At 38.2% G+C, this 13,449-nt stretch overlaps 1 protein-coding gene across 1 annotated transcript in view; it reads right to left on the bottom strand.

Annotated features, from left to right (window-relative positions):
* The window catches only part of LOC124555278 (protein ERGIC-53), a 96,925-nt gene that overhangs the window by 29,418 nt on the left and 54,058 nt on the right, over window positions 1-13,449 (bottom strand). Inside the window, exons 8-9 of the mRNA XM_047129151.1 lie at window positions 8,874-9,079; window positions 8,536-8,650 (exon numbers count right to left, since the gene is read on the bottom strand). Of these exons, the coding sequence (XP_046985107.1) occupies window positions 8,536-8,650; window positions 8,874-9,079 (321 nt within the window). The remainder of the gene's footprint in view (window positions 1-8,535; window positions 8,651-8,873; window positions 9,080-13,449) is intronic.

The following is a 13,449-nucleotide window of genomic DNA, read 5'->3' as shown; positions in this document are numbered from 1 at the left end:
CTTTGAGCATTAGCCAGAAGCCTGTTGATCAGGGCCAACGGGGCTTCCAGTTGTTTACAGACAGCAGCCAATTCGCATTGCCTCCACTCATAACAAGTTAAAAAAAAGGGGGGGGGGGACAAAGCAGGCAAGATTAACTTAGAAAGTACTATCACACCCTGCAGCCAAGAAAATAAATGGCAATACGGAGATTTGGACATATGCAAAGAAAGATAGTTTTGGCATGGGGGTTTTTTAACTTTCAGAAGTCTTGATAATTGACATATGTGATGAACGGTGACAATTTAACCTTCGTGCTACTTTTGCATTCTATAGGCATGGTTGAGAAGTTGGGTGTTTGAGTACTGCACACTATAATTCCAAAAAGGGGGAAGGAGGTTGACTATCATTGCATTTTTCTATGAATGTCATCATTTTGCTCATCTAACAGCTCTCCGAGTCCTATGCAATATTGTTACTTGTGACGAGTTGTGATTCCTCTCCATTAACTTCTTAAGGAGAAATTAATAGCTGGGCCCTAACAAAAGGCATATCCTTGAGCAAAGGGTAGTGTGAACAGATTATATTTTGCATATGGTGGCACAACAAGGGTCTTGTGCACAACATACTGCTTCCCGAGAGAGTGTCCATCACAGCTGACATTTGTTGTCCACAACTAAGAAACCTTTTGGATGCAATATAAGAAAACGACCAACAAAAGTGCATGAAATGTTGCTTGTTAAACGGCCATCAAGAAAATTCCTTTCTGGACGAAAATGCACTTCCAACCTGGCCTGATGATATCTTTAACTCTGAAGAGTAGGTTCCTATAGACTTAATATCGGTAAACTACCTGAGCACTGTCAGATTGTTTTAGTCAATGTTAGAGAATATACTATAGAGACCTACTTGTTCAGAGTTAAAGGTGTCATCAGGCCAGGTTTGAAGTACATTTCATCTGGAAAGAAATTTTCATAATGGGTGTTCAAGAAGGAGTGAAAAAAAGAACACCTGAGGGCACAACATCAAAAGAATAAGTGTGCAAGTGAATGACTTCCCTGAATAATTTAGTTTGTGAGATCAGCAGAATGTGTTGCAATGTAGGAGCAATACGTGACAGTTTTGTGGGCTGTTTTTCTTACACTGGAACTGAAAGGGGTCTCAGATGTTGGCAACAAATGCTAGCTGCGATGAACACACACCTGGGGAGGAGTTTGTAGAGCATAACACTTTTTGTACCACCAGATGCAAAATATTATCTTTTCACACTGCCCTTTGGTCAAGATGTCTTGTTATTAACACCACTGGACTGGAAGTAGATAGAAACATGCAGTTTGTTTTAAAATACATTTGCACTTGTGAATGCGTAATATAAATGGTAGCAATGTGCGGGACACTGAACTCTAGCGGCAGCAGCGAGAGAAACTTTTTGATACTTAAAATGGTGACATTTTCATTACAAAAACAGCAAGTAATCTTTTGTTGTCTACATTTGCGTGGTGTGACATCAATCTAAATTCATCGTCTGTTGAATCACACAGGTGACGACTGTCACGGACATGTCTAATGTGCGTTCATGGGTGCGATAGTTGAAAGAAGGTAGAACACCATGTGACAAACTATGGCCATTTTGGTCTCGCAAAAGGCAGTCTGATGACACAATCAAGAGAGTGGGGAAAGTTGCTTTGGAGGATCGCCGAATGAGTGTGGAACACATCACCTCAAAAGTTGGTATTTCCATGGGATCTGTGCACAAATGCTCATGGACAACCACAAGGCTGCACTTGTGGCATGTTGCCTGGCAATGCTGACATGCGATGACAGCATGAATGTGACTTTTCATTAACTGACAATGCACGAGTCATAGATGTCATCTTTCAATCCTGAAACAGAATGCCAGTAACCTAAACGGAAGCACACCTACTCAGCGCCACCAAAAAATTTCTGGTAAGTACCACTGCTGGAAAAATAATGGCGTAATGGTGGGCATGTCGTACGACAGAGATAGTGTAATACTCCAATTATTGAAACTTCCTGCTTTGAAGTTGGTTTCCTTCAATCACAGTGCTTATCATCATGCCCAAAATGTTCACCATTGCCTAACTGTCACAACAATTAGTTACTTCCAGTTCCTTGTCTGACTTTCTTCCTTGATATGTTTGTATCCCAAATTCTGGTTCTGGGCCTATTATTTCATATTTCATCATAAACGATAACTGCACGCCCACATGTTTCATACATAGTGCCAACTGAATATTACTGGATCCTGCAACAAGATATGTGATTCAGCACCTTTTATACAGTTTTGTAACTGCAGATACTGGTTTACATTACGTAAGCTTTGCACGACATTATGTGAAGCTAAGTTTTTGAAGGCTGTCCATTATTACAGCTGGGACACCAGTATCATAGATATTCAAATGCAATGGCATAGCTTAGTGGTTAGTGGACAAGGGCTGTTCAAAAAGTAATGTGACTTTTCAAATTACGCGGGCAACATACATTCGATTATAGATTTTTTTTATGTTAGTAAACATGTCCTGAACATGTTCACAGTTTCAAGTGAACAGGATACTTCGTTTCTTTTTGACAGATAGAAACGTTAGACATGTTTTCGTATGCTCAGCGATTTTTGATTATAAAAAAATTGAGCAAAGAACTTGCATCAAATTTTGTGTGAAAAATAGAACCAAGTGCTATAAAACACTTGAAATTTTGACAGTGGCATACAGTGAGTCTGCTCTAAAAAAAAAAAAGGTACAAGCTCTTCCAAGATGGCTGAGAAGATGCCAACGACAAACCTCCCTCTGGACGCCCCAGCACAACAACAGATGATAATATTTAAGCTGTGAAGAAAATTGTTTTGGAAAATTGTCGAAATACCATACGGGAAGTTGCTGAGGTTATCGGTTGGCTTGTGTCATGTTTTGGGCACGAGACGTGTGTCAATGAAGTTTGTTCTGAAACTTCTCAATTTTGATCAGAAGAACTGTTGCACGAGTATCACTCAGGAGCTCTTGAATGATGTCAATGATGATCCTGATTTGCTCAAAAGGGTCATAACTGGTGACGAAACATGGGTTTACAGTTATGATGGCAAAATCAAAGCCCAATAGTCCCAATGGAAGCATCGCGAAGAGCCAAGACCGAAATAAAGCACGCCAAGTTTGATCGAATGTCAAAGTTTTGCTCACTTTTTTTCCCCCTCTAGTTACTGTGGCATAGTGGATCATGAGTTTTTGTCTCAAGGTTGAACGGCCAATAAAGAGTATTAACTTGACGTTACAAACTATTTGCAAGAAGTAACAGGCAAAAAAGTCCGGAATTGTGGAAAAACAGTTCTTGGCTTTTGCATCATGACAATGCACCTGCTGATTCATCATTGCTTGTGAGAGACTTTTTGGCCAAAAACAACACAACAATCATGCCTCGGCAACCATATTCACCAGATTTGTCCCCCTACGATTTTTTCTTGTTCCCAAAACTGAAGAGACCTGCGAAAGGACAAAGATTTTCAACAACTGAGGAAATAAAACCTGCATTGCTGGAAGTACTCAAGGCTGTATCAAAAATTGCTTATGAGATGTGCTTCCAGGGTTGGAAGAAGAGTTGTCACAAGCATATTTTATCTGAGGGGGATTACATTTAAGGGGACAGCATGAATATTGATGAATAAATAAATATTTTTTTGTAAAAATATGGAGTTACCTTACCTTTTGAACACACTTTGTATAAACTTGACATGTAGAAGATTGAAGGTTTGAATCTCGTCACATGCAGTGAACTTTATTTTACTTAATGTAAACAGTCTTTGATCATTGTTTTTATTTAATAAATTGGTTGAAAAGTATTTTTTTATTTCTAATATTTTCATTATCATATTGATTTTTTTTATTTGCTCTCATTTTTCTTCCTATGATTCTTCTTTCATTTGGAATTTGCTTGTGTTGCCTGTAATCTGCAACCAAGTGTCAACCAAGACTGCTAATAGGTTGGTAACACAGCATCCTGTGTAGCCAATGAGAATTATACCTCTAAAACAAAATTTTTCTGCAGAAGAAGGCTATGAAAACAAACATAATGCGAAATTTTTGTCTTGGTTTGCTTGTACAGGTTAGCCTTAAATGCTGTGGACAAAATGATTGTGATTTTAGTTCTGCAATAGACTGTTGATCACTGTCGTCTCAGATGCAGTGCAAATCACGAGAGTGTGGTTAGGTTAGGATATGAGTTTAAATTCTGGACAACAAATTCGTGTGTTACAGTTCAGTCATTGGTCACTTAAAATTAGCTGTCTACAGATCAACTTCCATTTCTTTCATACCTTAAAGGGGGCCCTTCCAACATTGCTCCACATTATACATTAACAGCATTTGTTAGGAGACCTGCCATATTCATGTATGTCTATAACCGAGTGGTAGCAGGCAGCGGATGTGGTAACACTGTAGTGGCAAATGACAGATGTCAACTATCAAGTAATTTTAATCAGACTATACTCATATTGTTCTGAAGGGCACTATGGTGGCAAGATGTTTTGAAGAACAAGCGCCTTACAGCATTGCATGAAGAACAGCCAGGAAAGGCTGCATGTGTCTTCTTTCACCAGAACGATGCATCAAAGCATTGGGCGAACATGACACTGCAGTTTCTTTGTAACAACTTTGAAATTATTTCTCATCCACCCTATGCACCTCACCTGGCTTTAAGCACTTTTGGCGATTTCCAATGATGAAAGACGCATTCAGCTACCCAGGAGGTATAGGCGGATAAGGCAAAAAAATTCCCAGATTTTTCCCGCATTTCCTGCTTACAAATACACTTTTTCCCTGGTGACATTCCATTTTTCCCAAGAGAAAGTACACTTTTTCCAAGTTTTAAGTGACAACATACTTTCCTTCAGAGCTGTAAAAGATTTCAATTCTTTGAATATTCAAGGTTTTATTCACCGAGATAGAAGTTCCAGACACTTTAGGGGGAAAAAAAAAAAAAACACGTTTTGAACAGGTCTTTGATGCATGACAACATTTACACTGCATGTTTTTGTACTATGAAATTGTAAATACAAATTGCACGAAACACAGCACAGCAGCATGCAAAGCACTTAAATAGGGACTGCAACACGCTTTTGTCAGCCAATTACAGCTCATGTCATGTGATCTCACCAGCCACTGACAGCAGATACTCAGAGCACAAGTCATGTGATGTAGTTAGGTGTTAGAAACATCAGTGTGAAGTAGCACTAACATACACACAAGAAAAGTTAATGGTTTAAAGTAATATACATACTGTATAGCTGTAACAAAAGCTACGCTTTCACATACAGGTCAAAAAGTTATTGCAGTTTTTTCCAGCAATGTGGTTAGGCAGAATCCTAAGAGCACAGCTTAAATGCTGAATATTTCCGACAAGCAAGATTATAAATTTCACTGCTGTGTATCGAACTGTTTGTGGGTTACCTGGCTGAATACACGTTCCGTCAAGCACTTACTTTTCCGTGAAATTGCTCAAGAACTCACTTAGCCTTTTTTAAGGATAATTATACTTTTGCCATTATTAGTGTATAATTTGTAATCTGTTGAAGAATTAAAATAAATATGAAGCACTAACCTTGAAACTTGATCTTTTTGGCATGTTTTATCCTTTAAAATATATCAAACACAAACGTGCCAGTAAATTTTACATAATGGCATAAATGGCTGGTCTTTTGGCACAAAAATTTTTCTATCAAGGGAACCTCCCCATCGCACCCCCCTCAGATTTAGTTATAACTTGGCACAGTTTGTATATTTTGCTTATTTTTTCACAGTTCCACACACCTTCTTCCTGTTTTCTCAATTGATCTGTGTTCAGTTTTTCAAGGCCTATCCACTGTGCCAACTTATAACTAAATCTGAGGGGGGATGCGATGGGGAGGTTCCCTTGTAAGAAACTGGTCCTCAGTGTTAAGTTTTGAATGAGAGTCTAAGGATGTGCGATTTGAGAAATTCATCACACATGCTCACAAGTAACATAATTCATCTTGAGTAAAAAGAAATTTAGCTTTAAGTAACACTTCCCAAACCACCACCATCTGCAATATATTCCCATGACCTGTTAGAAATGTAAACACCTGTGATGTCACGCTCATTGAGAACAGTTTATTGTATTGCATAGTCTTCATCACAGTCATCGAAACAAGGCTCAGAAAAAGAAGCATCGAAAGCAGTTCTTTGCAATTGAAGTTTTATTTTGGTGTTATTCTCTCGTTTATGTTTTATTGCTGCAGTATTATTCTGAAGTAGTGGGCTAAAGCAAAATTCTTTGTTAGATTATCAGTTCTAATCACACACAATTTGAAAAATAACTGAAAACTAAAACAATGAAAAATTCCAGGAATTCTAAAAAATTCCCACATTTTACCTGGGTTTCTCACGGGTGAAAAAATCCCTAGGTTTTTCCCGGATTTCCTGGGGCGTATACATCCTGGTTACCATACATTCTGTAGTTGTGAAACTACTGCATCAGTGATTTTCCAGTGGCCAAATTAGACTCCTAAAGAAGCATTTGCAACAGCCATGGAATCATGCTGTCAACATTGTGAAAAATAATTTAATGGCTGTGGGAAGATTATGTTGAGAAGTGACCAGTTGAACAGGTTGGGCGTGATTAATTTGCAAGGGCAAAAAATTGGAGCTGTTCTAGCGTGAATGCACCCCGTATGTCACAAATGTTGGGCCTTTTCCACTTGCGACTACTTTATAACACTTTAAGATTGTTGACAGGATTATTAGAAAACTACAACTGATAAAACATATTCACAGTAACTTACCATTTTATATAACTTCAAAGCGATCACTTCACCTATCGAAGTGATTTTATGCAGAAAATCTAACTACAATAACAAACAATTTTATGCATGCCAGTGTGAGAACATAAACGTGGCCAAGATGCACCGTGACACATTCATGGGGTCAGATGGTGACATATGTCAAGTGGCTGGTGACAGCTAGTCAGTTAGCAGCTGCCGATAGCCGCTGTAGGGCGAGGAAACACTAGCATAAACTGTTCTGAACTTGGCACGACCATGAGCTCTTTCACAAAGTTTTACTATTACCGGTGGGTTAGAAAGTGAAGCAGATTATCTCTGAGGTTCCATCATACTGATGCCTTTAGCAGACAGTCAAAATGAAGTTAAAAAATAAAGGAATGAGTGGACTGGAACTCACGAAGTTGTGTGTACAATGTTTACCCCTAGATGATGAGCAGATGCAGCATTGCAATAGAGCGAGTGGAACACAACACTTCCCCCAGACACATCTGCACAGTGTTGCCATATCACGCAGATAATGGACTTTAATTCTAATGTTTGGCCAATTTTTGTGCTATCGAGTGCACCAGTGTCACACAGTGTGGAGTTTTAACTTGGCAGTCCTTGCCAGAGACTCATTTTGTCACATTTATCCCCTCATCATGCCCAACATCCCCAGGTAACTGGGACACATTAACTCAAATTATCCAGCCACCGCTGAGGATACCATAAATTGAAGTTTTAAAAGACATGCAACTCGCAGAACCCATCTACTGTTAAGGCACTTAGGATGTTTAGTCATGAATAATAATCCGCTCCTCAAGTAGAAATGTGCCAATATGATTGGGGCGTGGGTACAACTAGGTCTCTGAAATGTTCTTGAGGGACAGTTACCATTTTGAGAACTCTCCCACTAACAAATAATAGAGTTAGTTTGTGTATAGGCACAACTGTGAACTTTATGGGTCGCATACCATGCACCTCTGTACATAGAAGTCACCTCCAATGAAATTAGTGTGGAAACATCAGGTCAATATTCCACATCCTGTTACATTAGCAAGGCTTGCTGCAACCCAGATTAATTCTGTTATCTATGCTGGTGGTCCAAAAACAAAAAGTGAGAAATGTCCTTCATTGCATTTGTTTGTGGATGATGTTCTTATCTTTGAATACATGCCATTCTTCGAAGGCCACCCTGTAACCTTGAGAAGAACTGGAATACTTTGGTGTCATATATTGCTTTGCACTGAGACTTTGTAGACCCCCATGGGAGTCCTAACGACTGCCTCTCTCTCATGTTTTGCCTACTTAAGTGACCCTTACCGGAACTTTTTCTTGCACATCCTTCCAGTACAATATACTCCAGTTCAGTCACTGGTTCAACACAGAATCAATTAGCAGGGAACCATGAGAATATGCAGGTGATCTACTGGATAACAAAATATGGAGTTCCTAAGATATTTGGAATAGTGGGTACCACTATTCTCTTACTGCAATTTAGCCATGCCCCTCAAGCGACTTTTTTTTATTGGGAAAGCTACAAGCAAGTAAAATATTCATGAAAATTGACCACCTCAAATCACAGATTCTATAACTCTGATACTGGAGCATAAGTGTTTTAGGATATATCAAATCGTCTGTTACTAATAAATTTCTTACATCAAATATCATTTTATAAAACTTTTCAATGCTGCCTATATCGTAGGTCAAAAAATACCATATTATGCTCATATCCTTTCTTTTTCTACAGATCCATATTTCACACTTACCTTATTTCCCGAGCAGCATTGATGATAGTATTCTGATTGGACAGGACAGCATCCACCTCATGGCGGCGGATAGTGTCAGTTATTTGTAGTGGTTGTCCCCCTGCCACCTGTCCTCCTATGAACAAACATTTAAAAATTTAATATAACTAAGACACTGGAGTGTGCTTAAGTTACAATGTATTCTCCAATTTTACAACATGATCATCAGCATCAACATGAAGTTAGAATGTTCCAGATAAGTGGAATGTTCACCCTAATTTGCTCACAAATGTAAAATGTAAGTATCAATTGTAGTGTTAATATCTAGTATTACAGGGAATGGTATCAGTGTTACTTGCCTGTTGATATACCAGAGAGAAGGCTCATAACTCTTTCCTGTCTGCCAACCACCTCATCCAGTTTTCGGCTCAGCTCATGAATCATTTCAGACATTTTGCTCTGTCCTGCAAATATCTGTCTCAATTCCCGTTGGCTATCAGATTCAAACCACTCATCAGAGAATTGATCACGGTCCTTGACTGCATCAGGGTGCTCACGGCGATACCTGGAAAACATTAATTTTAAAGTATACAGAGTAACGAAAGATTTATTGAAAAATTATTTCATTATTAATCTGGAACCAACAAATGCTTGTGTCCTTAATTCTTAAATCATCTTATGGGTAATAACGAGGAAGTGTTATTACTAGTACATTTCCTTTATGAGAACTGTTTGTCTATGAAGTATGTTAAGGAAAAAGGATGAAAATGTAGAGTAGCTTATAGACTTCACACAGAGTGGTGATAGTTGACTTGCCATTCAGTAGCAGTAATCCTACATTGTTGACTGCTGTTCATTGTCTTCATGTTCTGTGGATTAGTTTGCATGATAAATCATAACGATGTGGAATGAGTCATCTTACATTAACAGTGCAAATTAATTTGTGTGCATGGTTCCATGCAGAATATTTCTAAAGGTATTTTTAATGAAATGCAAATATACAGATGTGAGTCAGTAATTCCTATCCAGCAGAACAGAATGATAGAAATTCTTCTGCAGACTAGAGGGAGTTGCCATTACTTTACTGTGTCAGACATGTCACTGAGTAATTGATGAAAAATTTTTGTTGCAGCACTGTACACCCCTTTTTGTGCTACAGACAACCTTAATGTTGAGCAATGAATCTCATTTTTCCTTCTAATATTGTACGAGGGTCACTCCAAAAGAAATGCACACCATTATTTTTTTTTTAATTCATCTTTTATTCTACATGTTTGAAAGTTTTACAGTGTGTAGATGCATCATTTAGGAACAATATTTTCATTTCTCCACATAATTTCCATCCCTCTCAACTGCCTTACACCATCTTGGAACCAGCACCTGTATACCTGCACGGTAAAATTCTGGACCAACCTGTTGGAGCCACTGTTTGGCAGCGTACACAAGGGAGTTATCATCTCCAAACCTTGTTCCACAAAGAGAGTCTTTCAGTTTCCCAAAGAGATGATAAGTCACATGGAGCCAGGTCATGACTGTAAGGTGGGTATTTCAGCGTTGTCCATCTGAGATTTGTCATCACTTCCATGGTTTTTTGACTGACATGTGGCCGTACATTGTTGTGCAACAGCAAAACATCCTGCTTTTAGAGATGTGGTCAAACACAACTCAGTCGAGCTTGAAGTTTCTTCAGTGTCGTCACATATGCATCAGAATTTATGGTGGTTCCACTTGGCATCATGTCCACATGCAAAAGTCCTTCAGAATTGAAAAACACCATAGACATAACTTTTCCTGTAGAAGGTGTGGTTTTGAATTTTTTTTTCTTGGGTGAATTTGCATGCTGCCACTACACTGATTGCCTCTTCGTCTCTGGTGAAAAATGCTGGAGCCATGTTTCATCACCTGTCACAATTCTTCCAAGAAATTCATTTCCACCATTCTCATACCATTCCAAAAGTTCGCTGTCTACCGTTTTTCTTGTTTCTTTGTGAGCCACTGTCAACATCCTGGAAACCCACCTGGCACAAACCTTTTTTAACACCAACACTTCCAGTATTCTGCAAACACTTCCTTCCCCTATCAAAACGTAGCATGACAATTCGTTCACTGTGATGCGTCTGTCAGCAGTCACCAATTCGTTAACTCGCTGCACATTGTCTGGAGTGTATGCAGTACAAGGTCTGCCGCTGCGAGGACAATCCTCAATATTGCCGTGCCCGCTTTCATCACGTAACCCGCTTGCCCACTGGCTAAATGTACTGTGATCGACAGCAGTATCTCCATACACCTTTTTCAACCTCTTGTGGATGTTTACCACTGTCTCGTTTTCACAGCACAGGAATTCTATGACAACATGTTGCTTCTGACAAACATCAAGTGTAGCAGCCATCTTTAAGGCATGCTGTGACAGAGCCACTAATGGGAACAGGTTGAACTAAGTTTGAAAACAAGCGGGAAGGATGGATCTACACACTGTAAAACTTTCACACATGCAGAACGAAAACTGTATTTTTACAAAAATAGTAAGCATTTCTTTTGGAGTGATCCTCGTAATTATGTAAATCGGTGTTCCTTTTGAACTGCAGTGGATTATTTACAACAAACTTAATGATTGACTAAGTAACTCTGAAGCAGTAGTCACAATGCCCAGCTCCTCGAACAGATAGCACAAGATAATCATGTGTGGGCACTACATATTATTCTTACAGTATTTTGTGAGCAATGAAGACTTTTTAAAGCTGAGGAACTCCAAAACATTATTCCATATGACATTAATGAATAAAAATAAGCAACCTATATCAAGTTGCTGATTTGTCTCTGACCAAGATTTGGAACATTCCTACATAAAAAATGGCTGAGCTAAGTTGTTTTCAGAATTATAAAATGTGTTTTTTCCAGTTTAAATTTTCGTTAATATGTACACCTAAGAATTTTGAAGTTTCTATATTATTTATTATTTCCTGACCCTGTGTTGGACTTAATGGTGTAGTACCCCTAGGTGGGCAGACCTGGGTACGTTGTTCCTTTAAAATTGAGGGTGAGACCATTCAATGATACTTTTACGAATATTGTTTACCATTTCTTGTGTTTCTGTACATATGGTCTGATTACACTACTAGTGTCCTTTGCAAAAAAGAAATAAAGCTGCTTGTTGTATATTAGAAGATCGTTTACACATATGAGGAACTATAGTGGACGTAAGATTGAGCCTTGGGGAACCCCATATGTGATTTCTCCCCAGTCATACTTACGTCATCAGACTATATTGTTTGAATTACTAAGCACAACTTTTTGCATTCTTTTGGTCAGATATGACATTATCCAATGGTTGGCTATACCACCAATCCCATAGAACTTCAATTTCCTTAGGAAAATTCTGTGACACAATCAAATGCCTCAGATGAGTCACAGAAAATGCTTGTAAAATTTGGTGAGTGAACATGTAAATGGCATTCTTAATATAGCACCTTTTTCTGAAATCCCAACTATGATTCAATAAGGGTATTATTGTTGCTAAGGTGAAATACTAATCTACAATACATCTCTATCTTAAAAATTTTGGGAAATGACGTCAGCAGTGAAACAGGTCTGCAGTTATTGACATATCTCCCATCACCTTTCTTCTAGAGGGCTTTATCAATGGCATATTTCAGTCTCTAGAAAAATGCCTTGAGTTAGTTATGTATTACATATTTCAGATACGACTGGTCTTATAAGGTAACAGATCTTTAGTATTTTCTTGAAAACACCCATCAAAACCAAATGAACTTTTATTTTTGAGAGAATGTATAACGTTCTAAATTTCAGAAGGAGAAGTTGACGATACATTCATGAGATTGAATTTTATGGGAGTTACATCGACAACATTCTGCTCTGATTTTTGTCTTTGAGTGTTTGTCCTTTTGTTTTCTACTACATTTATGAAATAATTATTAAATATGTTTGCTATCTGTGACTCATCATTTATAGCCCTTCCATTTAATCCAATTGTGATGTTACCCTGCTGTTCTGTGGCTGGTTGTCCTGTCGTTTCACTCCATTCCATATGGCCTAAAGTATGTTGTCAGAATTACTGATTTCTGACGTGCATCTTCCTTGATTTTTAATAATCTTCAGTAGTTTTTTATAGTGTGCAACTACTGCAGTATCTCTACTTGTTCTTGCCAAAAGATACATTTCCCTTTTCCTTTCACAAGATAGTTTAATCCCTCTAGTGGTCCATCTTTTTTACATGGCTAATTAATGTCCTTTTGATTAACTTATGCAGACAGCTATTTCCACATAATGATGTGTGTTTATCAGAGAATAGATTAATCCTTCGGCAGGAGCACCTGCGGCAGTTAGCCCGAGATTTAGTTTTCTGTTAGTATCACATATAGCGTTACAGTTGTATCCACATCCGGATACTTATTTGTTATTCTCAACAGATGTCACCACTTACAATATTTGCACGATTCATGCTTTCAGCAGTTTGGTTGCTATTGTTGCTTGAAACGCAAGTGTTGCGTTTGCAGTGTGTTTGCCACTACGTGCCTTGTGATGTAAGTATTTTTTATACATGTGTTTTCTTTCGTCTCAAGGTAATCTTTCTTTTATATTAGTATATAATGTACATTCGAATCGACTCAAAGTTCCCATATGCAATTTTCGTTACTTTTTACAATCTTTGATATTGGTTTGCAAGAATATATTACTTTTATAAAAACATGTGTCTCATTAGGTCTTATAAAAGTGTGGAAATGGAGAAAAAGAAGGCATCTGACAGGCACCGTCTAATTGTACGCCCTGAAGACTATGAGAAAGTATTGCGAGAATTGTCAGAAGACTAATTACGAGATTGTCAGATTCGTGTGAATCTGAGTGGGAAGAGGAAGTTATTGAAGAAAACCACAGCTGTGAATGAACAATCAACAGGGGAAACAGATGACTATCTAG

The sequence above is a fragment of the Schistocerca americana genome, chromosome X (assembly GCF_021461395.2).
Source record: "Schistocerca americana isolate TAMUIC-IGC-003095 chromosome X, iqSchAmer2.1, whole genome shotgun sequence".
Lineage (NCBI taxonomy): Eukaryota > Metazoa > Arthropoda > Insecta > Orthoptera > Acrididae > Schistocerca > Schistocerca americana.
This window is presented reverse-complemented; position numbering and strand designations above follow the sequence as displayed.